Genomic DNA, 22,106 nt, shown 5'->3' on the forward strand with positions numbered 1-22,106 from the left:
GTAAACCTTTGCCAGGGAGATTTTGAAGGGATTTCACAGCACATCTTTGGGGTAGCCCCCAAATTCAGGAGGTTACGGATTAATATATAATCAATCAGACATAACTAACAGAAAATGCTGGACAATCTCAGCAGGTCTGAGAGCATCTGTGGAGAGAGAATGGAACTAATGTTTTGAGTCTGGATAACTAGATAGAATGTAGAATAGAATAGAATTCCTACAGTACAGGAGGCCATTCGGCCCATTGTGCCTTTTGACTGCCTGTTTTTGAAGTGATATATCCAGTCATCCTTTCAAAACATTTCCATTCAGATGGTGACAATGGGAAATGATTGAAGTTCAGTTAATTTCATATTTTTTAGCAAGGTGGCTGAACATTTTTAGTGCATCTCAAGTTCTAAGGTAAATTTATGGAATTTGTTTTTAAAAATAGAAAATCTGGAACAATTCTCAGGCTCTTTTTCCCCATCTCTGGGTGTTGTAGAAGTTAAAGAATTAAAATAAAACTCTTGTCTGTTTGTTTTAATGGATATGAATTTTGATCTGTATCATGAAGGTATATGCTTTGCCTTATCTCTTTGGGATAAGAACATACAGCAAGGAACTGACATGCACTGGGGCACAAGCTGATTTTTAGGTGCAAAATACACACACAAAAATGCCCCAATAAAGCACCAAACATAATTAAAAATAATTCAAAACAGGCAAATATAAAGGAAAAGTAAATGTTATTTATGTTATTCATTCTTGGGATGTTGCTTTTATTGCCCATCCCAGTTGAGCTGAGAAGGTGGTGGTAGAATTGAATGGGCTCTAAAGAGGGCAATTCAACCGCACAGATATAGGAATTTCATAGACGCAAAATTTTCTTCCTTTTAAAGACGTTATTAGCAGGTTTCTTTCCTGTAGAAGGCACTTTAGTTGGCGGATTAGTTGCCTTAATACCCTGTATTCATTTTAACCAGCTGTTTGACTGTATTTCATGTAATTAGGCACTTGGCAAAGCATGATAGATATTTAGCCTTATTTCAGTCAAGAAGTTCTGTATGAAATAGTCAGAAGGTCATACAATGTAAACAAGCGTACAGCTGCACATTGTTTTGCTGACAGCATACAATTATTATTTTTCCCAGGCAAGGAACCCAAGGCCTGTTATTAAAATCTAACTCCGCCTGCTCATTTTTCTGTCCCTTGCTAATCTAAAGACTGCTTTCTGTCCTAGATATTGCTTACTGTATCATATAAATTGCTTGCCTTTTACCTCTGTAAAGCGAGGACAATTGGAATGACTGTGGTCTTTCCAACCCCCCCCACGAACTTTGTGTTTAATTAAAGGACCTTTGGCGAAAACTCGAAGTGCTGACTTATAATTTCTTCGACATTTCCCTAATGCACATTTGTTTCTCCAATAATCAAAACAGCATTTGGCCAGCTTTAAATGACAAATCATGGTCCCGATTTAACGCCCCAAAACAGAATCACGTTTTTGGCGCCTAGGGCAGGGACTTTCTCAGCACCTGTAGCGCAGAGAACGACCCCACTATCAAATGGGACACTTTTTTTTGGCCTTGGTGTGGAATCCGCCCTGATCACTTGACCCTCCTCGGATATTCCACAGTGGCCTCCGTTATATCTGAGGCCCTCAAAAAAACCAAATCCCCGACCTCCCCCCAGCCCGAATTCAACGTGGGAGTGACCCCCCCCTTCTCCACGATGGGCGACAGGGTGGGTATAGAGGGATATGGGCCAAATGCGGGCAAGTAGGACTAGCTTAGTGATAGAAACTGGGCAGCATGGACAAGCTGGGCCGAAGGGCCTGTTTCCATGCTGTAAACATCTCTGACTTTATACACGCACACGCAAACAATGACAGCTTGGCACCTTGACACTGCCACCTGGGCACCTAGGCAGTGCCAGGTTGGCACCCAGGTGGCACTGGGAAGGTGCCAGACTGGTACTTCCAGGATACCCAGGTGGCACTGGGAAGGTGCTAGACTGGTACTTCCAGGATACCCAGGTGGCACTAGCAGTGCCAGCGTACCATCCTGCTCAAAGGGCATGCAGCTGGGGGCCTCTGATCCCCTTGGAGACCCCCACGAGGACCGTTCCGTACCAAACAGCACTTGCCCAAGCTCCCCGAGGCGAAGGGATTGAATCCCAAAGCCTCAGGTGCCTCAGGAATCTGTACACTCGAGTAAGGCTTACTGTCTAGTTCTAATATGCAGATGTGTCAAAAACTGATCCCGCCCATTGTGGGCGGGATTCACCTAGCAACATGCATTGCATCTCGCGAGGCGTTGTGAGCCGGCTGGATCCCGGGAGAATGGCTTTCACCATCCACGCTGCACCGCGGCGAGCTGCTTTTCAGGTGCAACGTGACCGGAGGATCGTGCCTGATGTGCGAAATGGGTGGACAGCTGACCTGATGCCATCAGATTTTGTTGGGCGGGTTAGATTAAAATTGCCTTCATTGTTGTCTCTGAGTTGATATTTAATTGTTTGGTTAGTAAACTTCCCAATCTCAATATTATGACACGTAAAAGAGATTTCTGATTGCTTGGAGCTTTCTAAATATGGCGCGGGGGTTCTCCGCCCGCCAGTCCCGTTTTCTGGCGCTGCGTGTCTCCGCCGCGAGCAGGATCCTCCGTTCTGGCAGCCGGCCAATCGGCTTTCCCATAGTGTCCATCCCATGCCGTCGGGAAACCCGGGGGCGTGGGTGCACTGCCGACGAATCGCGGCCGGCAAAGCGCAGGATCCCGCTAATGGAGAATCCTGCCATTGATTTTTAAAGCTCTCATTATTTTATGCTAAAAGTAAATGCCAGCTGTATGACAGACCCTTTTGAGCTATAAAGCTCTATTTATATAGATAGAGACAGAACAAATTATTTACTGCTTTCTGTTGTCGTTATTTCATGTGTAGTCATCTAAATTTTAAGAGTTCCATTCTATTGTCTTTTTACATTTTTCTATTTGGTAACTAGAGAATTATAATGGCTTTTGAAGAACTTCGCAAACAGGCTGAAAATTCAAGATTGGAAATTATATTTAAATGTGAGTGTGCATCTTATGACTAGTTCAGTTAATATTTTTAATTGAGAACAGATATACAGAAATGTCTTGAATATAATATGAGGACTCAGTCAAATAACGCAAACAAACCAAATAGTTTTAATCATTTGTAATAACCATTGAACAAGTATATGGAATAGTTTCCATAATTCTTATTCATTTTCAAAACACTGTATGGCATCACCATTGTCTCAGCAACATTTTCCAGCTGTATAACTCTTGGAGATCTTTACACTCCTCCCATTCTTGCCTCATGTATAGATAATTTTAACTGCCTGAAGCTCGAGAATTATCTCCCTAAACCGCTCCAGCTTTCTCTCCTTTCTTCCGACCCTCCTTAAAATCAATCTCTTTGACCAAGCTTTGAGTCATATCTCCTAGTATCTCCTTACATGACTTGGTGTCAAATTTTGTTTACAGGTACTGTACACATGACAAATTGTTGTTCTATTTATAATAGTTCTTTAATTGGAGTGAAATAAAGGTAGTGTTTCTGGGGTTTCAGACTCCAAACTCCTGGGGCGGGATTCTCCACTCCCACGGCGAAGTGGCCGCACCGTCGTGAACGGCATTGAGGTTCACGACGGCGAGGAACGGCCCCGGTCCCGACCGATTCAGGCCCTGACAATGGGCCAGGATCGGGGCCGCGTCATCTACACGCGCCAGGCCTTGTCGCCCGCGTAAAAGCGGCACCGCATAGATGATGCGGCCGGCGCCGCATAACGGGCGTCATCCGCGTGGTTGTCGTCCTCTCTAAATCCGTCCCGCAAGAAGGGCCGCGGAAGGAAGGAGGTCCTTCTTCAGAGAGGACGGCCCGCCGATCGGTGGGCACCGATCGCGGGCCATCCCACATTCCAGGTGAAGCTCGGTGCAGGATCCCCCCTCGCTCCCCAACAGGCTGCCCCCCCAGCGTTCACGCACCGCCCACGACTGCAGCGACCAGGTGTGGACGGCGCCGGGGGGAACCCGCCGTTTTGGCCTGGCCGCTCGGCCCATCCGGGCCTCAGAATAGCGGGGGTGCCGGAGAATCGCCATTTTGGGTGTCTCCGGCGATTCTCCGGCCTGCGGCCCGCGAAACTCGACCGGGCCGTTCCCGCCGCTTGGGAGAATCGCGGGAGGGCGTCGGACCGGCGTCCCCGGAAATATTGGCGGCCCAGGCGATTCTCCCAACCGGCGTGGGAGTGGAGAATCACGCCCCTGATTTTACATTTAAAAATGGTAAAACCATCCAGTAAATTACTGTCAGCTAATTACATTGAGTGATAAATACATTCTCATTATAAATTGAAACTAACCCCACATACAAATGCCAGGAATGGAGCATCTAATAGGAGAGCAGAGTGCTGTAGATGTTGAATGTCTGAAATATAAACAAAAAAATACTGGAAATACTCAGCAGGCCAGGCAGCAATGATGGAGAGAAACAAAGTCAATGCTTCAGGTCCACAAATCTGCTCTAGTCCTGATGAAGAGACACTGACCTCTTTTGTTCTGCTCAGATGCGTTGAGCATTTCCAACACAGCATTACCATTGGAGCAAAAATAACCCTTTTCCAGGTGTCCAAAAAGCAATCAGACTTATTGTGAGCTTCATTTCCTTCAGCAAGGAACCCCGAAACTGCTACCTGAGATTTGCTTTAGCACAATATTAAACATGAATTTCAAACAAAGGTAAGGAATAAAGAAAACAGAAACAACTCTCGCTGAGCCAAACAAAAATCAATGTTAAAGAAATATATTGATAATTTTAAAAAAGTAATGAGAAAAATTATTTATAAAAAATTGCCAAGCTGCAGAGCTAGTCAATAGAACCTTTTGCTGAGGGAACCAAAATATAGAGGGACAGATTAGGCCCAAATTCCTGTTCAGCAGGGAAGGGCGAGGGAACGGGCTGAGCTAAGGAGGTCGGTCTAACGAACACCTACCTTACGTGCACCTCCGATGGTGCACACTCAGATCCAACCTCAATGGAATTTATATGGAAGTGAGAGTGCAAAGCAAGTTGCCTTCAGTCTTGGTTTTCCTCCTCTTGGTGTGTAGATAGGATTGGGGGGGGCTCATTGGATATGAATCTGGTCTGTGAATTTGGATGGTCAGTGGACAATTCAGGCAGCTTGGCATGTAACCATCGTAGTTAGAACATAGAACATTACAGCACAGAATAGGCTCTTTGGCCCTCGATGTTGTGCCGAGCCTTGTCCGAAACGAAGATCAAGCTATCCCACTCCCTGTCATTCTGGTATGCTCCAAGTGCCTATCCAATAACCGCTTAAAAGTTCCTAAAGTGTCCGACTCCACTATCAACAGCAGGCAGTCCATTCCACACCCTAACCACTCTCTGAGTAAAGAACCTTCCTCGGACATCCCTCCTATATCTCCCACCCTGAACCTTATAGTTATGCCCCCTTGTAACAGCTACATCCACCCGAGGAAATAGTCTCTGAACATCCACTCTATCTATCCCCCTCATCATCTTATAAACCTCTATTAAGTTGCCTCTCATCCTCCTCCGCTCTAAAGAGAAAAGCCCTAGCTCCCTCAATCGTTCCTCATAAGACCTATCCTCCAAACCAGGCAGCATCCTGGTAAATCTCTTTTGCACCCTTTCCAATGCTTCCACACCCTCCTATAGTGAGGTGACCAGAACTGCACACAATACTCCAAATGTGGTCTCACCAGTGTCATGCTGTTTAGCACAGGGCTAAATCATTGGCTTTGAAACCCGACCAAGGCAGGCCAGCAGCATGGTTCGATTCCCGTAACAGCCTCCCCGAACAGGCACCGGAATGTGGCGACTAGGGGCTTTTCACAGTAACTTGATTTGAAGCCTACTTGTGACAATAAGCGATTTTCATTTTCATGTACAGTTGCAGCATAGCCCCACGGCTCTTAAACTCGAGCCCCTTGTTAATAAACGCTAACACACTATAGGCCTTCTTCACGGCTCTATCTACTTGAGTGGCAACCTTCAGAGATCTGTGGACATGAACCCCAAGATCTCTCTTTTCCTCCACATTCCCTGCCATTGACCCTGTAATCCGCATTCAAATTTTTCCTGCCAAAATGAATCTCCTCGCACTTATCAGGGTTTAACTCTACCTGCCATTTTTCGGCCCAGCTTTGCATCCTATCAATGTCTCTTTTCAATCTACAACAGCCTTCCACCTCATCCACTACTCCACCAATCTTGATGTCATCAGCAAATTTACTGACCCACCCTTCAGCCCCTTCCTCCAAGTCATTGATTAAAAATCACAAATAGCAGAGGACCCAGCACTGATCCCTGTGGTACACCGCTGGTACCTGGTCTCCAGTCTGAAAATTTTCCATCCACCACCACCCTCTGTCTTCTATGTGATAGCACTTACTTATGCAATTGGCCAAATTTCCCTCTACCCCACACCTCCTTACTTCCTTCATGAGCCGACCATGGGGAACCTTCTCAAATGCCTTACTAAAATCCATGTATACGACATCAACTGCTCTACCTTCATCTACACGCTTAGTTACCTCCTCAAAGAATTCGATCAAATTTGTAAGGCAAGACTTACCCTTCACAAATCCGTGTTGACTATTCTGGATTAAGCTGCATCTTTCCAAATGGTCATAAATCCTATCCTTCAGGACCTTTTCCATTAACTTACCGACCACCGAAGTAAGACTAACCGGCCTATAATTACCAGGGTCATTCGTATTCCCTTTCTTGAACAGTGGAACAACATTCGCCACTCTCCAGTCCTCTGGCACTATCCACGTGGACAGTGAGGACCCAAAGATCAAAGCTAAAGGCTCTGCAATCTCATCCCTTGCCTCCCAAAGAATCCTAAGATATATCCCATCTGGCCCAGGGGACTTGTCGACCCTGAGGTTTTTCAAAATTGCTAATACATCCTTCCTCAGAACATCTACCTCCTCCAGCCTACCTGCCTGTATCACACTCTCATCCTCAAAAACATGGCCCCTCTCCTTGGTGAACACCGAAGAAAAGTATTCATTCAACGTCTCTCCTATCTCTTCTGACTCCATGCACAAGTTCCCACTACTGTCCTTGACCGGCCCTAACCTCACCCTGGTCATTCTTTTATTTCTCACATAAGAGTAAAAAGCCTTGGGGTTTTGCTTGATCCGACCCGCCAAGGACATCTCATGCCCTCTCCTAGCTCTCCGAAGCCCTTTTTTTAGCTCATTCCTTGCTACCTTGTAACCCTCAAGCGACCCAACTGAACTTTGTTTTCTCATCCTTACATACGCTTCCTTTTTCCTCTTGACAAGACATTCAACCTCTTTTGTGTACCATGGTTTCCTCACATGGCCATTTCCTCCCTGCCTGACATGGACATGCCTATCAAGGACACGCAGTATTTGTTCCTTGAACAAGCTCCACTTTTCATTTGTGCCTTTCCGACAGTTTCTGTTCCCATCTTATGCTCCCTAATTCTTGCCTAATCGCATCATAATTACCCCTCCCCCAGTTATAAGCATTCCCCTGCCGTATGGCCCTATCCCTCCGTGGCGATAGTGAAAGACACCGAATTGAGGTCACTATCTCCAAAGTGCTCTGCCACAGACAAATCTAACACTTGGCCCGGTTCATTACCCAGTACCAAATCCAATGTGGCCCCACCTCTTGTCGGCCTATCCACATATTGTGTCAGGAAACCCTCCTGCACACACTGTACAAAACTGCCCCATCCGAACTGTTCGACCTATAGAGGTTCCAATCAATATTTGGAAAGTTAAAGTCACCCATGACAACTACTCTGAGACCTCCACACCTATCCAGAATCTGTTTTGCAATTTCTTCCTCCACATCTCTATTACTATTTGGGGGCCTATAGAAAACACCTAACAACGTGACCGCTCCTTTCCTATTTCTAACTTCAGCCCATATTACCTCAGTAGGCAGATCCCCCTCGAACTGCCTTTCTGCAGCCGTTAAACTATCCTTTTTTTTAATATATATTTTATTCAAGATTTTTTGGCCAAACATAACAGTACATAGTTTTTCTTTTAAACAACAATAAAGCAATATAAATAACAGTGGCCAGTTTTAAACAAGTAAATAAATAATATATAAACAGAAACAAAAACAAAACTAAATGGCAACTGCCTTGTCAAAAATAGTTACTCTCCAAAGATACAATCCAACAGTCCAATATACATTACCTATAACAAATGTCTATACATATACAATGCCATCCCTAAGAGCCCGCCCGGATCCTCCTCCCCCCCCCCCCCCCCCGGGTTGCTGCTGTTGTCTTTCTTTCTTTTTCATTCCCTCTATCGTTCTGTGAGGTAGTTGACGAACGGTTATCACCGCCTGGTGAACCCTTGAGCCGAACCCCTTAATACGAACTTGATCCGTTCTAACTTTATAAACCCTGCCATGTCGTTTATCCAGGTCTCCACGCCCGGGGGTTTGGCTTCCTTCCACATAAGCAATATCCTGCGCCGGGCTACTAGGGACGCAAAGGCCAAAACATCAGCCTCGCTCGCCTCCTGCATTCCCGGCTCTTCTGCAACCCCGAAGGTAGCCAACCCCCAGCCTGGCTCGACCTGGACCCCCACCACCTTCGAAAGCACCTTCGCCACCCCCACCCAGAACCCCTGTAATGCCGGACATGACCAGAACATGTGGGTGTGATTCGCTGGGCTTCTCGAGCATCTCCCACACCTATCCTCTACCCCGAAAAATTTACTGAGCCGTGCTCCAGTCATATGCGCCCTGTGTAGAACCTTGAATTGTATCAGGCTTAGCCTGGAACACGAGGACGACGAGGTTACCCTACGTAGGGCATCAGCCCACAGCCCCTCCTCAATCTCCTCCCCCAGCTCTTCTTCCCATTTCCCTTTCAGCTCATCTACCATGATCTCCCCCTCGTCCCTCATTTCCCTGTCCGACACCCTACCATCCCCCACCCATGTCTCTGAGATCACTCTATCCTGCACCTCCTGCGTCGGGAGCTGCAGGAATTCCCTCACCTGTTGCCTCGCAAAAGCCCTCAGTTGCATATACCGAAATGCATTCCCTTCGGGCAACCCATATTTTTCCGTCAGCGCTCCCAGACTCGCAAACGTCCCATCTACGAATAGATCTCTCAATTGTACTACCCCAGCTCTTTGCCATGCTCCAAATCCCCCATCCATTCTCCCCGGAACAAACCTATGGTTATTTCTTATCGGGGACCGCACCGACGCTCCCGTCCTTCCCCCATGCCGTCTCCACTGCCCCCAAATTTTCAATGTTGCCACCACCACCGGGCTTGTAGTATATTTCTTCGGTGAGAACGGCAACGGTGCCGTCACCATTGCTGGTAAGCTGGTTCCCTTGCAGGACGCCCTCTCCAATCTCTTCCACTCCGCTCCCTTCCCTTCTCCCATCCACTTACACACCATTGACATATTGGCGGCCCAGTAATAATCATTTAGGCTCGGTAGTGCCAACCCCCCCCATCCCTACTACGCTGCAAGAACCCCCTCCTCACTCTCGGGGTCTTCCCGGCCCACACAAAACTCATAATGCTTTTCTCGATTCTCTTAAAAAAAGCCTTCGTGACCATCACCGGGAGGCACTGAATCACAAAGAGGAATCTCGGGAGAACCACCATTTTAACCGCCTGTACCCTACCCGCCAGTGACAGGGACACCATGTCCCATCTCTTGAAGTCCTCCTCCATCTGTTCCACCAATCATGTTAAATTAAGCCGGTGTAAGGTTCCCCAATTCTTGGCTATCTGAATCCCCAAGTACCGGAAGTCTCTTGTTACCTTCCTCAGCGGTAAATCCTCTATTTCCCTGCTTTGCTCCCCCGGATGCACCACAAACAACTCACTTTTCCCCATGTTCAATTTATACCCCGAAAAATCCCCAAACTCCCCAAGTATCCGCATTATCTCTGGCATCCCCTCCACCGGGTCCGCCACATACAACAACAAATCATCCGCATACAAAGATACCCGGTGTTCTTCTCCTCCCCTAAACACTCCCCTCCACTTCCTGGATCCCCTCAGTGCCATGGCCAGGGGCTCAATCGCCAGTGCAAACAATAACGGAGACAGGGGACACCCCTGCCTCGTCCCTCTGTAAAGCCGGAAATAATCAGACCCCCGTCCATTCGGAACCACACTTGCCATCGGTGCCCTATACAGCAACTGTACCCATCCGATATACCCATCTCCAAAGCCAAATCTCCTCAGCACCTCCCACAGATAATCCCACTCCACTCTATCAAATGCTTTCTCGGCATCCATCGCCACCACTATCTCCGCTTCCCCCTCTGGCGGGGGCATCATCATTACCCCTAGCAACCTCCGTATGTTCGTGTTCAGCTGTCTCCCCTTCACAAACCCAGTTTGGTCCTCATGAACCACCCCTGGGACACAGTCCTCTATCCTCGTCGCCATTACCTTGGCCAGAATCTTAGCATCCACATTTAAAAGAGAAATGGGCCTATAGGACCCGCATTGCAGCGGGTCTTTTTCCTTCTTTAGGAGGAGCGATATCGTTGCCTCTGACATAGTCGGGGGCAACTGCCCCCTTTCCCTAGCCTCATTAAAGGTTCTCGTCAGAAGCGGGGCCAGCAAGTCCATATACTTCCTATAAAATTCCACCGGGAATCCGTCTGGTCCCAGGGCCTTCCCCGCCTGCATGCTCCCAATCCCTTTCACTACCTCCTCCATCTCAATCTGTGCTCCCAGTCCCGCCCTCGCCTCATCCACCTTAGGGAATTCCGGCTGAGCTTTATATAATCTTGCGTAGAATGCCTTGAACACTCCATTCACTCTCTCCGCTCCCCGCTCCATCTCTCCCTCCTCGTCTTTCACCCCCCCCTATCTCCCTCGCTGCTCCCCTCTTCCTCAGTTGGTGGGCCAGCAACCGACTCGCCTTCTCCCCATATTCATACTGTACACCTTGTGCCTTCCTCCATTGTGCCTCTGCATTACCCGTAGTCAACAAGTCCAATTCTACATGTAGCCTTTGCCTTTCCCTGTACAGTCCCTCCTCCGGTGCCTCCGCATATTGTCTGTCCACCCTCAAAAGTTCTTTCAGCAACTGCTCCCTTTCCCTGCCCTCCTGCTTTCCTTTATGTGCCCTGATAGATATCCCCTCTAACCACTGCCTTCAACGCCTCCCAGACCACTCCCACCTGAACCTCCCCATTGTCATTAAGCTCCAAGTACCTTTCAATACACCCTCTCACCCTTAAACATACCCCCTCATCTGCCAGTAGTCCCATGTCCATTCTCCAGGGCGGGTGCTGTTCTTTTTCCTCCCCTATCTCCAGGTCCACCCAATGTGGAGCGTGGTCCGAGATAACTATAGCCGTGTACTCCGTCCCTGTCACCTTCGGGATTAGCGCCCTTCCCAAAACAAAAAAGTCTATCCGTGAGTATACTTTATGGACATAGGAGAAAAACGAGAACTCCTTACTCCTAGGCCTGCTAAATCTCCAGGGGTCTACTCCTCCCATCTGCTCCATAAAGTCCTTGAGCACCCTAGCTGCAGCTGGCCACCTCCCGGTCCTGGACCTCGATCTGTCCAGCCCTGGGTCCAGCACCGTATTGAAGTCTCCCCCCATTACCAACTTTCCCACCTCTAGGTCCGGGATACGTCCCAACATACGCCTCATAAAATTGGCATCATCCCAGTTCGGGGCATATACGTTCACTAGAACCACCGCCTCCCCTTGCAATCTGCCACTCACCATCACATATCTACCCCACTATCCGCCACTATGGTCTTTGCCTCAAACAGTACCCGTTTCCCCACTGTTCTTTGCGTCTAACCCCGAATGAAACACCTGCCCCACCCATCCTTTGCGTAGTCTGACCTGGTCTATCAGTTTCAAATGCGTCTCCTGCAACATAACCACATCTGCCTTTAATTTCTTTAGGTGTGCGAGTACCCGTGCCCTTTTAATCGGCCCGTTCAGCTCTCTCACATTCCACGTGATCAGCCGGGTTGGGGGGCTCTTTACCCACCCCCTTGTCGACTAGCCATCCCCTTTTTTAATCCAGCTCCTCACCCGGTTCCCACGTAGCCGGATCTCCCCCCGACGGCGCCCTCCCGCCTCGACCACCCCACCCCGTACCAGCTCCCCCTTCTCCCCAGCAGCGGCAACCCAGTTAACCCCCCCCCCCCCCCGCTAGATCCTTTTCTAGCGTAATTACACCCCCATGTTGCTCCCAGAAGTCAGCAAACTCTGGCTGACCTCGGCTTCCCCCCGTGACCTCGGCCCCCACTGTGCGAGGCCCCCTCATTCCTGCTTCCCTGTTCCCGCCATGATTACCATAGCGCGGGAACAAAGCCCGCGTTTCCCACTTGGCCCCACCCCTAATGGCCGGCGCCCACAATTCCTCATCCTCCCCACCCCCTCCCCCACGACATGGGGAAGAGATAAAAGTTACAGGGTCGCAAGATTAACAACTTGAGAGATCATCCCTTCCCCCTTTTTCCCCCCCTTCACCCCGCGTAATCACCCCACCACTTTGTCCCAAACGTTCTTTTTCTGGCCCGCCTATTCCAGCTGCTCCTCCACAATAAATGTCCACGCCTCTTCTGCCGTCTCAAAGTAGTGGTGCTTCCCTTGGTGTGTTACCCACAGTCTTGCCGGTTGCAACATTCCAAATTTGACCTTCCTTTTGTGAAGCACCGCCTTGGCCCGATTAAAACTTGCCCTCCTTCTCGCCACCTCCGCACTCCAATCTTGATATACGCGGATCACCGCGTTCTCCCACCTACTGTTCCGAGTTTTCTTTGCCCATCTGAGGACCATCTCTCTGTCATTATATCAGAGAAATCTCACCACTATGGCTCGAGGTATTTCTCCAGCCCTCGGCCTTCGCGTCATAACTCGATAAGCTCCCTTCACCTCCAACGGGCCCGTCGGGGCCTCCGATCCCATTAACGAGTGAAGCATCGTGCTCACATATGCCCCGACGTCCGCCCCTTCTGCACCTTCGGGAAGACCAAGAATCCTTAAATTCTTCCTCCTCGCATTATTCTCCAGCACCTCAAGCCTTTCCACACACCTTTTGTGTTGAGCCTCGTGCATCTCTGTCTTCACCACCAGGCCCTGTATTTCGTCTTCATTTTCAGCGGCCTTTGCCTTCACGACCCGAAGCTCCTGCTCCTGGGTCTTTTGCGCCTCCTTTAGCCCTTCAATCGCCTGTAATATCGGGGCCAGCAGCTCCTTCTTCATCTCCTTTTTAAGTTCTTCCACACAGCGCCGCAGGAACTCTTGTTGGTCAGGGCCCCATATTAAACTGCCACCTTCCGACGCCATCTTGCTTTGTGCTTGCCTTCCTTGCCGCTGCTCTAGAGGGTCCTCCGCAATCCGGCCACTTTCCTCTCCTTTTTCCATCCGTGTCCAGGGAGAATTCCCTTCTGGTTTACCGCACAGTGTTTTTAGCCGTTAAAATTGCCGTTGGGGCTCCTATTAAGAGCCCAAAAGTCCGTTCCACCGGGAGCTGCCGAAACGTGCGATTTAGCTGGTCATCGCCGCACCCGGAAGCCGCCGTTAAACTATCCTTGATTAACAATGCTACTCTTCCATCTCTTTTACCACCTCCCCTACTCTTACTGAAACATCTATACCCCGGAACTTCCAACAACCATTCCTGTCCCTGTTCTAACCATGTCTCCGTAATGCCCACAACATCGTAGTCCCAGGTACCAATCCACGCTCCCAAGTTCACCTACCTTAATCCGGATGCTCCTTGCATTGAAGTAGACACACTTCAACCCACCTTCCTGCCTGCCGGTACACTCCTGCGACATTGATACCCTCCTCAGTGCCTCACTACTTTCAACACTGGCTTCTGGACTACAGCTCGTTTTCCCATCCCCCTGACAAATTAGTTTAAACCTCCCCGAGGAGCCGAGGCAAATTTCCCTCTCAGGATATTGGTGTCCCTCTGGTTCAGATGCAAACCGTCTTGTCTGTACAGGTCCCACCTTCCCCAGAATGTGCTCCAATTATCCACGTAACTGAAACCCTCCCTCCTACACCATCCCTGCAGCCACATGTTTATCTGCACTCTCTCCCTTGGCGCAATTCTCTCATCGGGAGTCTTAAGTGCCGACGCCGGAGTGAAAACCAGAGTGTTTCACTCCGGCGTTGGGGCCCGCTCCCGGCCCCCTATTCTCCTGCCCCCGGGGGGCTAGGAGCGACGTCGCGTCATTTATGCGCGCCGGGCATTGACGCCGCGTAAAAGCGGCACCGTGTAAATTACGCGGCCGGCGCCAACCCGCGCATGCGTGGTTGCCGTACTCCCCAAGGCCGCCCCGCAAGAAGATGTCGGATGAATCTTGCGGCGCGGCGGAACAAAGGAGGTCCTCCTTCAGAGAGGCCGGCCCGCCGATCGGTGGGCACCGATCCCATTTGAGGCCCCCCCTGGTAACCCCACAGGCTGCCCCCCCAACGTACGCGCGCTGCTCCCGCCGGCAGCGACCAGGTGTGGACGGCGCCGGTGGGAACCCGTCGTATTGGTCAGGCCGCTCGGCCCATCCGGGCCGGAGATTCGCCGCTTGCCTGTTAGAAATAGCGAGCGGCGATTCCCCCAGCGGCCAGCCGTGATTCTCGCCGCGCCGGTTTGGGGGGGTGGGAGACTCGCGTGCGGGCATCGGGGCGGCGTGGCGGGTCATGCGCGGCGCCCCGGCGATTCTGCCACCCAGCGGGGGGGGGGGGGGGGAAATTCCGCCCTCTGTTCCTCAACTCGCTAGCACGTGGCACCGGCAACAAACCAGAGATGACAACATAGTTTGTCCTGGCTCTCATTGGTCAGGCTACATAGAAGGAAAATTCAGAATGTCCAAATTACCTAACAACACGTCTTTCGGGACTTGTGGGAGGAAACTGGAGCACCCGGAGGACACCGAAGCAGACACGGAAACGTCCAGACTCTGCACAGACATTGACCCAAGCTTGGTATAAAACCTGGGACCCTGGCGCTATTAAGCAACAGTGCTAACCACATTGCTACCACGCCGCCCATTGTGAATGGAAATGTATGAGTGTGTGTGTGCATGAATGTGAGGGACCATGAAACTGAGAGAATGACTTCCGGTGACGACCATGTGCTGAGCAGTCGCATGTCAGGTGGCTCTCCACCCGTGGACCCGAAAAAGAATCACTTTTCAATAAAACTCACCAAAAAGTAAAACGCAGTAACTCATTCCCCAACCGTAGTAAGTCAGAGGACGGAAGGAAGAAAGAGAGGGGAAATTTAATAAAAGATGCCTGTAAAAAGCCAAATTAGGTGTCGAACAGACACCAGGAATGGAAGGGGCCAGGAATGGCCACAGTCGGACGAGCTGACCAGCTCACGAGGCGGAGGAGCACAAGTTTTGCCGGAGCAAAAGGAGCAAGGCAGACACTGACAAGCCTCTCCCGCACTTGTGGGGAGCTGGAAGGCATCCTTCACCGAGGCACTAAGGGAGCACTAGCAGGAAATAAAGGCGGAGATGAAAGTGGACATTGAGGCCACGGTGGCCGAGACCCTGACCCAAATACAGCCCTAAGATGACCGGAGAAGAGACGAGAATCCCAAGAGGCTACCAGCAAGGACATGGAAAAGGCCGCAACCGACCAGAGTGATCGGATCGTGGTGCTGGAGAAAGAGGTGGCGCGGTTGGTCACGACGCAGGTTAGTCTGAGGGGTAAAATAGAGGATCAGTAGAACTGCTCAAAGAGGCAAAAACCTGCGCATTCTGGGCCTACGTTATGGGTTAGAGTTTAGAGAACCCCAAAGTGTATCATGGAGTTCACCTGACCCACAACTTTTAATAGATTGTAGTATGGGGCAACTCACCCTGGCCGCCCAGAGGAGGTAGAGCAGTTTCTTCCGGCACTACATGCCAGTCTGGACGGCGTTGTCGACGCGCTGATCACCTCTGCCACCTATGGGCTGACACGGCGGCACCTGCGGGCTTGGATACAGACTCATCCTTCTCTCCTCCACGGCGTCCAGGAGGGTGTCCAGCTAAGCGTCCCTGAACCGTGGCGCTGTTCTCCTTCCAGCTATCTTGTTCACTGGAACGGTGCTAATCACGGACCCGGCGAATCCGCACCGTTTTGAATTGATTGCGTTCCACGTGGCGATGGTGCTAGCCCATTTAAAGTTGCTGAAACAGTGCAGGTGGTGCGCCGACTTTTAAGCTGTAACATTTGGGGACTATGTCCCTACGCCGGCGTGAGAACGGCAGGAAAACTGGCGCAAAACGGCCACCGATTCCCCGTTTTCCTGGGGTCTAGCAGGACGGCAGAGCAGAGCACACGACTCTAGCTTCTGATAGGCCCTAGAGAATTGCCGGGTCTGTGACCGCACATGCTCATGGTGGCGGCCTGCAGTGACCGCGCCATCGTTCAGCCGCAGCCTGTGGACCCGGCCCGCAAAATAGCCCCCCCCCCTTCGACCGGCTCGCACACCCTGGTCTGTCGCACCACAGTGACCCCAGCCCTGAATACTGTCCCCCCCCCCCCCCCCCCCCCCCCGGTCCACGGATCGTCCCTCTTCCGACTGTTGCGGTGTTGGACTGAGTCCGCAGCAGCTACGCCGAGTGCCTGACGGGTGAGACCACATGTGTCCCCCACCGTCAGGAACTCGGCCGGTCGGGGGGCAATGGCCTGAGGCTTGTTAGTGGTCCGGGTTTACAGAACCTCAAAGTGTTTCATGGAGTTCAACAGACCCACAACTTTTAATAGATTGTGGTGTGGGAAGCACACGGCGTACTCTCCAGGTGTGATACTGCAATTATGGACAAATGGTTTTTAAAACAAAACAATGTTTATTCTATGAACTCAAGTTAACCTTTTAAAAACAAACATTGAGGGGGCGATTCTCTGATATTGAGGCCAAGTGTTCGCGCTGTCATGAACGCCCTCGCGTTTCACGATGGCGCAAACAGGGCCCAGACACGACCTATTCTGGCCCCCATGGGCCAGCACGGCGCTGGAGCGGTTCACGCCACTCGCGCCACCCGCGCCATCCCGCGCATGCGCAGTTTGGGCAGCCCAATCCTGCGCATGCGTAGTTGGGTCGTGCCATCCTGCGCATGTGCGGGAAACGTCTTACGCACGTCGGCCCCTCACCAACATGGAGCCGGTGTTCTGGGGCTGCGAGCGGAAGGAGGTAGGCCCGGGGGGGAGAGGCCGGCCCGCCGATCGGAGGGCCCCGGTCTCAGGCCAGACCCCATCGGAGGCCACCCCGGTGAAGGAGCCCCCCCAGCGTTCCCGCCCGCAGCGACCAGGGGTGGACCGCGCTGGTGGGAACCTTTTGTGTCGTAGTGGCCGCTCGGCCTATCCGGCCGGAGAATCGTCGCTCGCCGGTTCTCTGAGCAGCCCGGTGCGAATCGCGCGCCGCTGGTTTCCGGGGAGTGGGAGAATCGCGTGTGGGGGCCGAGGCTGCGTGGCGCGATTCGCGCGGCACCCCGTCGATTCTTCCACCCCGCGTGGTGGTGGGGGGGGGGGGAGAATAGCGCCCTGAACATCTTAACACCCATTATTTTAAAGATAACCCCAAAAGACTACAACACTAAATAATCCTTCAAACTGTTTCTTTAAACACCCAAACAACTTCAAACCTTCAAAAATAATAACACATTGGGTTACATTCAATATATTTGTCGTCTTTGGATTTCCAGACATCAACAGACCAGCTCTGTGTTTCTTCCTGCAGCTCACAGTAAACCAGACACACTCCCAGCTGCCTTCTCATACTGATACCAAAAAGCAGAAGTGAGCTCAGCTCCCCCCACCCTCTGACATCACTTCAGTAATATGATCAGCTCCATTTTTAAAGGTACATTGCTTAAACATCCATTTCTTAAAGGTACTCTCACATGACACCTCCCCCCAAGAAAAAAAAACCCCATCAACTTCAAGATGGTTTCATTTTTCACCTTTGCACCATCAACTAAGAAATGCACACAGTAAAAACACTTCACCGGTTCAAAAAAAAACAACTTTATGCATTAACGTAAAATATATGGGGCGGGATTCTCCGTCGGTCGACGCTGAAATCGGGAAAGGCGATTGTGCGGTAAATCAATTTTGACACCCAAATCGTGGCAGGCGCGGTGCTAACCGGAGCCACTGTGTAGCCCGATGGGCATGGTTGGGCACGGGGGTATGCACCATGCTAGCATGCCGGCCTATCAACCCATGCAGACAATAGATATTGGAATGCAACCAGCAATGGTGACCTTACTCCGAGACACCGCAGCCCTGCATTACAGCTGTACGAACTGAAGCTGCTCGAGGAGGAGGAAGCTGCAGCAGCGGCGGAACAGGAGGCTGCCGCTGATGATAGAGAGCAAGCTGCCCAACAGGCCGAGGAGGTGCAAAGGCCTTGTTTGTACTGGCAGCACAATTCGAGGACCTGCCGGACTGGGCATGCCGTCGAATACTCTGGCTGAGCAGGGGGGAGGTCGTATGGCATATCTGCTGGATCAAGGCTCACCTGGCACCACGGGGGAGTGGGGAAGGACACCCGCCTTGGGTGGCTGGTCATGGTGACGGTCGCCCTGAGCTTTATTGCCACAGGGTCCTTCCAGGCGCCGGGTGGGGACCTGTCCGAGATCTCACAGAGCTCGGTGCACAGCTGCATCTGGCCGTCACAGGGGCCCTATATGCCCAATCAGAATAATAGATCCATTTCAATGTGAACCAAGTCGACCAGGATGCCCGGGCAGCGGAGTTTTCCACCATCGCTGAGATGCCCTGGGTCCAGGGGGTGATCGATGGGATGTATGTTGCCCTACGAGCACATGCAGATGACAGGCCGATCTTCATAAACTGAAAAGGGTTCCACTTGATGAATGTGCAGCTGGTGTGTGACCATCAGATGCATGTCTGCACCTGATACCCAGGTGTTATGGGCCAGGGTTTAGAGAACCCCAAAGTGTATCATGGAGTTCACCAGACCCACAACTTTTACTAGATTGTGGTATGGGAAGCACACGGCCCACTCTACAGGTGTGGTACAGCAGAAATGGAAAAGTATAAGCAAAACAATGTTTATTCTATGAACTCAAGTTAACCTTTTTAAAACATGCAGTGAACATCTTAGAAACCATCAATTCAAATACAACCCCCAAAGAATACAACACTAAGTAATCCTTAATAAATCACCAAACAGCATTCAGGAGACCAAAGACCCTTTTAACACAAAGATCAGGTTTAAAATCACTATTGAGAGCAGTTACCATTTCGAAGATCCCAAATGAACATTCATAAGCTTGCAGAGGTTCATATACATCCTGCTGTGATTTCAGCTTCTCCAAAAACTAAAATGAAACCAAACTCACACTGCAGCAAAGAGCCAAAAGCTAAAGTAAAAAGCTGACAAGACAGCCCAGCTCCACCCACTCTCTGACATCACTATAGTAATAAACACCCATTTCCTAAAGGTACTCTCACTACATATATTTATATACATACTCATTTATAAACACCCATTTCTTAAAGGTACACCCACTACAGTTATTCTATAAAAACACCCATTTCTTAAAGGTACTCTCACATGACACCAGGCAATGTACACAACGCCTTCATCCTGGCACACTCGACGGTTCCTGGCCTCTTTGAGGCGGCCCCCTGGCTGGGGATCCGTTCGTGGCCTGCTGGGATTATCTGCTGCAGTCGTGGCTGATGACGCCTATCTGGAGGACACAGACTGAGGCGGAGACATGCTAAAATGAAGCCCATGCTGTGACCAGGGCTGTGATCGAGCGCTGCTTTGGCACCCTGAAGATGTGGTTCAGGTGATTGGACCACTCTGGAGGGACCCTCCAGTTTGGCGCTGGGAGGGTCTCCTGCATCGTAGTAACCTGCTGCATCCTCCACATCATGCAGCAGATGGGCGATGTGCTGGAGTAGGAGGATAAACGCCAGTTCTCATCTGACGAGAAGGATGCAGGGGAGTACAAGACATGGGGTCCAAGCAGGCACGTGAGGCTGCATAACGTGTGTGCCAGAGTCAACACTCACGGAACGCTCCAATCACCTCCAGGTTTATTGACTGGGTTCGGTGACTGGCCTGGGGAACAGACACCGGATCCCACCCCCCACCCTCCTGCCCCCATCTGGCCTGAAACCCCCTCTGTGATATATATCTGCCGCAGCATGGAATGTGAGCCCTGGGTTGGCCGTAACAGCGGGGCTGGACCATGGGATGGAGGATGATGACAGCTCACCCTGCGCTGAACTCTGATGCTCTGCATCATTGGACAATATCTGACTTCTGCCCACGGTAGCATTTTCCACCGTCCACCTGGATGACCTCTGAATGCGAGCTGGCCATTCCATCACATGGGCCCATTGGATCCCTGGGGTGGTGGAGGTGGGGACCATGGAATAGGGGTGGGTCACAGGAGTGGTGAGCGCTGGCTGACCTGCGGTCCCTAAGCCAAGCCCACACCCAACGTTCGCCCATTCCCTCCCCAGCCGTCTTCCCCTCAGCGGCCAGCCCAGACCAGCGCACCCCTCACACCTTTCTGACAGAGCACCGAGGCAGGTTGTAACATTCTGCATAGGTGTTTAATGTAGAAACATATGTACAGATTTGTGCCCTAGCCCCATCGCTATGCCGATGCCAACTTAACTGGGGTATACTTTTCTGGCCTTATGGGCCCGAAAGCTGTGCCTAGATGGATCCCCAGCCAGTACATCAGGAGTGGATACAGCCTGCTGTGATTTCCGCTCTGTGACCTGGGTCCCGTTTGGCTGCCGTCTTCTGGGGTGATCGAGCCTGTATGGGCCCGGCTGCTGCTCGGGTGTCCCAGGTGGTGTGGTGCCGCCCTGTTTTGCCCACGTGATGCATCAGGGACAGCAGGGGCTGTGTCCGACGTGCTGCTGTGTTCCGGAATCTCCCCTGTGGGAGTCGCCGGCACAGTCCCCATCACCTACTCCTCCCTTGAGATGCACGATGGCCCCCGGGCTTCCCAATGGGGTGGAGGTGCGAGCGGAGCTAGTCCCTGAGGCTCCCCAGCCACCTGGCGCTGCCTGTCCTGGACTCCCGCTGCCATCTCGAGCAGGATCTACAGCTCGCGGCCATGAAGCACAGGGAGTGGACCACCTCCGCCTGGGACTGGGACTATGCCACCACCTTCTGGGTGTGTGACACATCAGCCAGTGACTGTGCCATCTCCCTCTGGACTGGTCTACCCCCCTCTAGGTCTGCCATGTTGACCAGCGCCTGGGCAATGCTGCCGACGTTCTCTGGAATGCTGCCACGTTCACGAGCGCCGCTGTGATTTCCAGGTGGCTTGGCACATAGCTGTCTCTTATAGGGCAGCCTGTCGTGGATATTGGCCACTACCTGCACAGAATACCCCAGGTCTTGGACATGCTAATCCATGCCCAAAACTCTCGCCCCCAAGGTCATCCACTATGGAAGACACCCGTGCGGTGTTGGTCTGGATTGCACGCATGATCGGCACTACCTCCTGCTCCTGCACGCAGTTGGACTCCTCCTTCTGGACCTGCAAGTGCTGGATGCTCGCTGACAACCTCTCATCCAGTCTCTGGCTCTACGATTGCATCTCCACAATCGATGGGACGATGCGTTCCAGAAGCCCAAAACCCGTCTGGACGACTGCTAGTCCCTGGGGCCGGCCTGCCCTACGTCTGTCCGCCTCTTAGGCGTTCCTACCTCCACCTGCTGTACCAGAGCATGTGCGTGGTGTGCACCAGAAGGTGCCCCAGGAGCCTTTAATATCCCTGCAACCATTCTTGTAAATCTTTTTTTTACCTTCTCCAAAGAGAGTGCGTTTTCTAATGTGTGACACTGAGAATTGGGTACAATAGTTCACCTGGGGCTGAACTAACATTTTGAGTAGAGCTGAAAAAATACATTTTATCAAATCATTGCATCTTGCACTCATCAGGCTAATCGCAAGAATACTGACATAACCCGCACGTGGACCACGGGTAAACCATTGTCGATCTCCCGGTGGGACTCGTGGAGTATGAGCTTCCAGGCAGGGGGCGGAGACCACCCAGCTGGAGTTCGTTAGATCTACACATAAAGGCTG

General features: G+C 51.2%; 1 protein-coding gene across 1 annotated transcript in view; it reads left to right on the forward strand.

Annotated features, from left to right (window-relative positions):
- The window catches only part of sycp1 (synaptonemal complex protein 1), a 755,262-nt gene that overhangs the window by 205,840 nt on the left and 527,316 nt on the right, over positions 1-22,106 (forward strand). Inside the window, exon 9 of the mRNA XM_072479793.1 lies at positions 2,984-3,053. Within this exon, the coding sequence (XP_072335894.1) occupies positions 2,984-3,053 (70 nt within the window). The remainder of the gene's footprint in view (positions 1-2,983; positions 3,054-22,106) is intronic.

Source organism: Scyliorhinus torazame, chromosome 17 (assembly GCF_047496885.1).
Source record: "Scyliorhinus torazame isolate Kashiwa2021f chromosome 17, sScyTor2.1, whole genome shotgun sequence".
Taxonomy (NCBI): domain Eukaryota; kingdom Metazoa; phylum Chordata; class Chondrichthyes; order Carcharhiniformes; family Scyliorhinidae; genus Scyliorhinus; species Scyliorhinus torazame.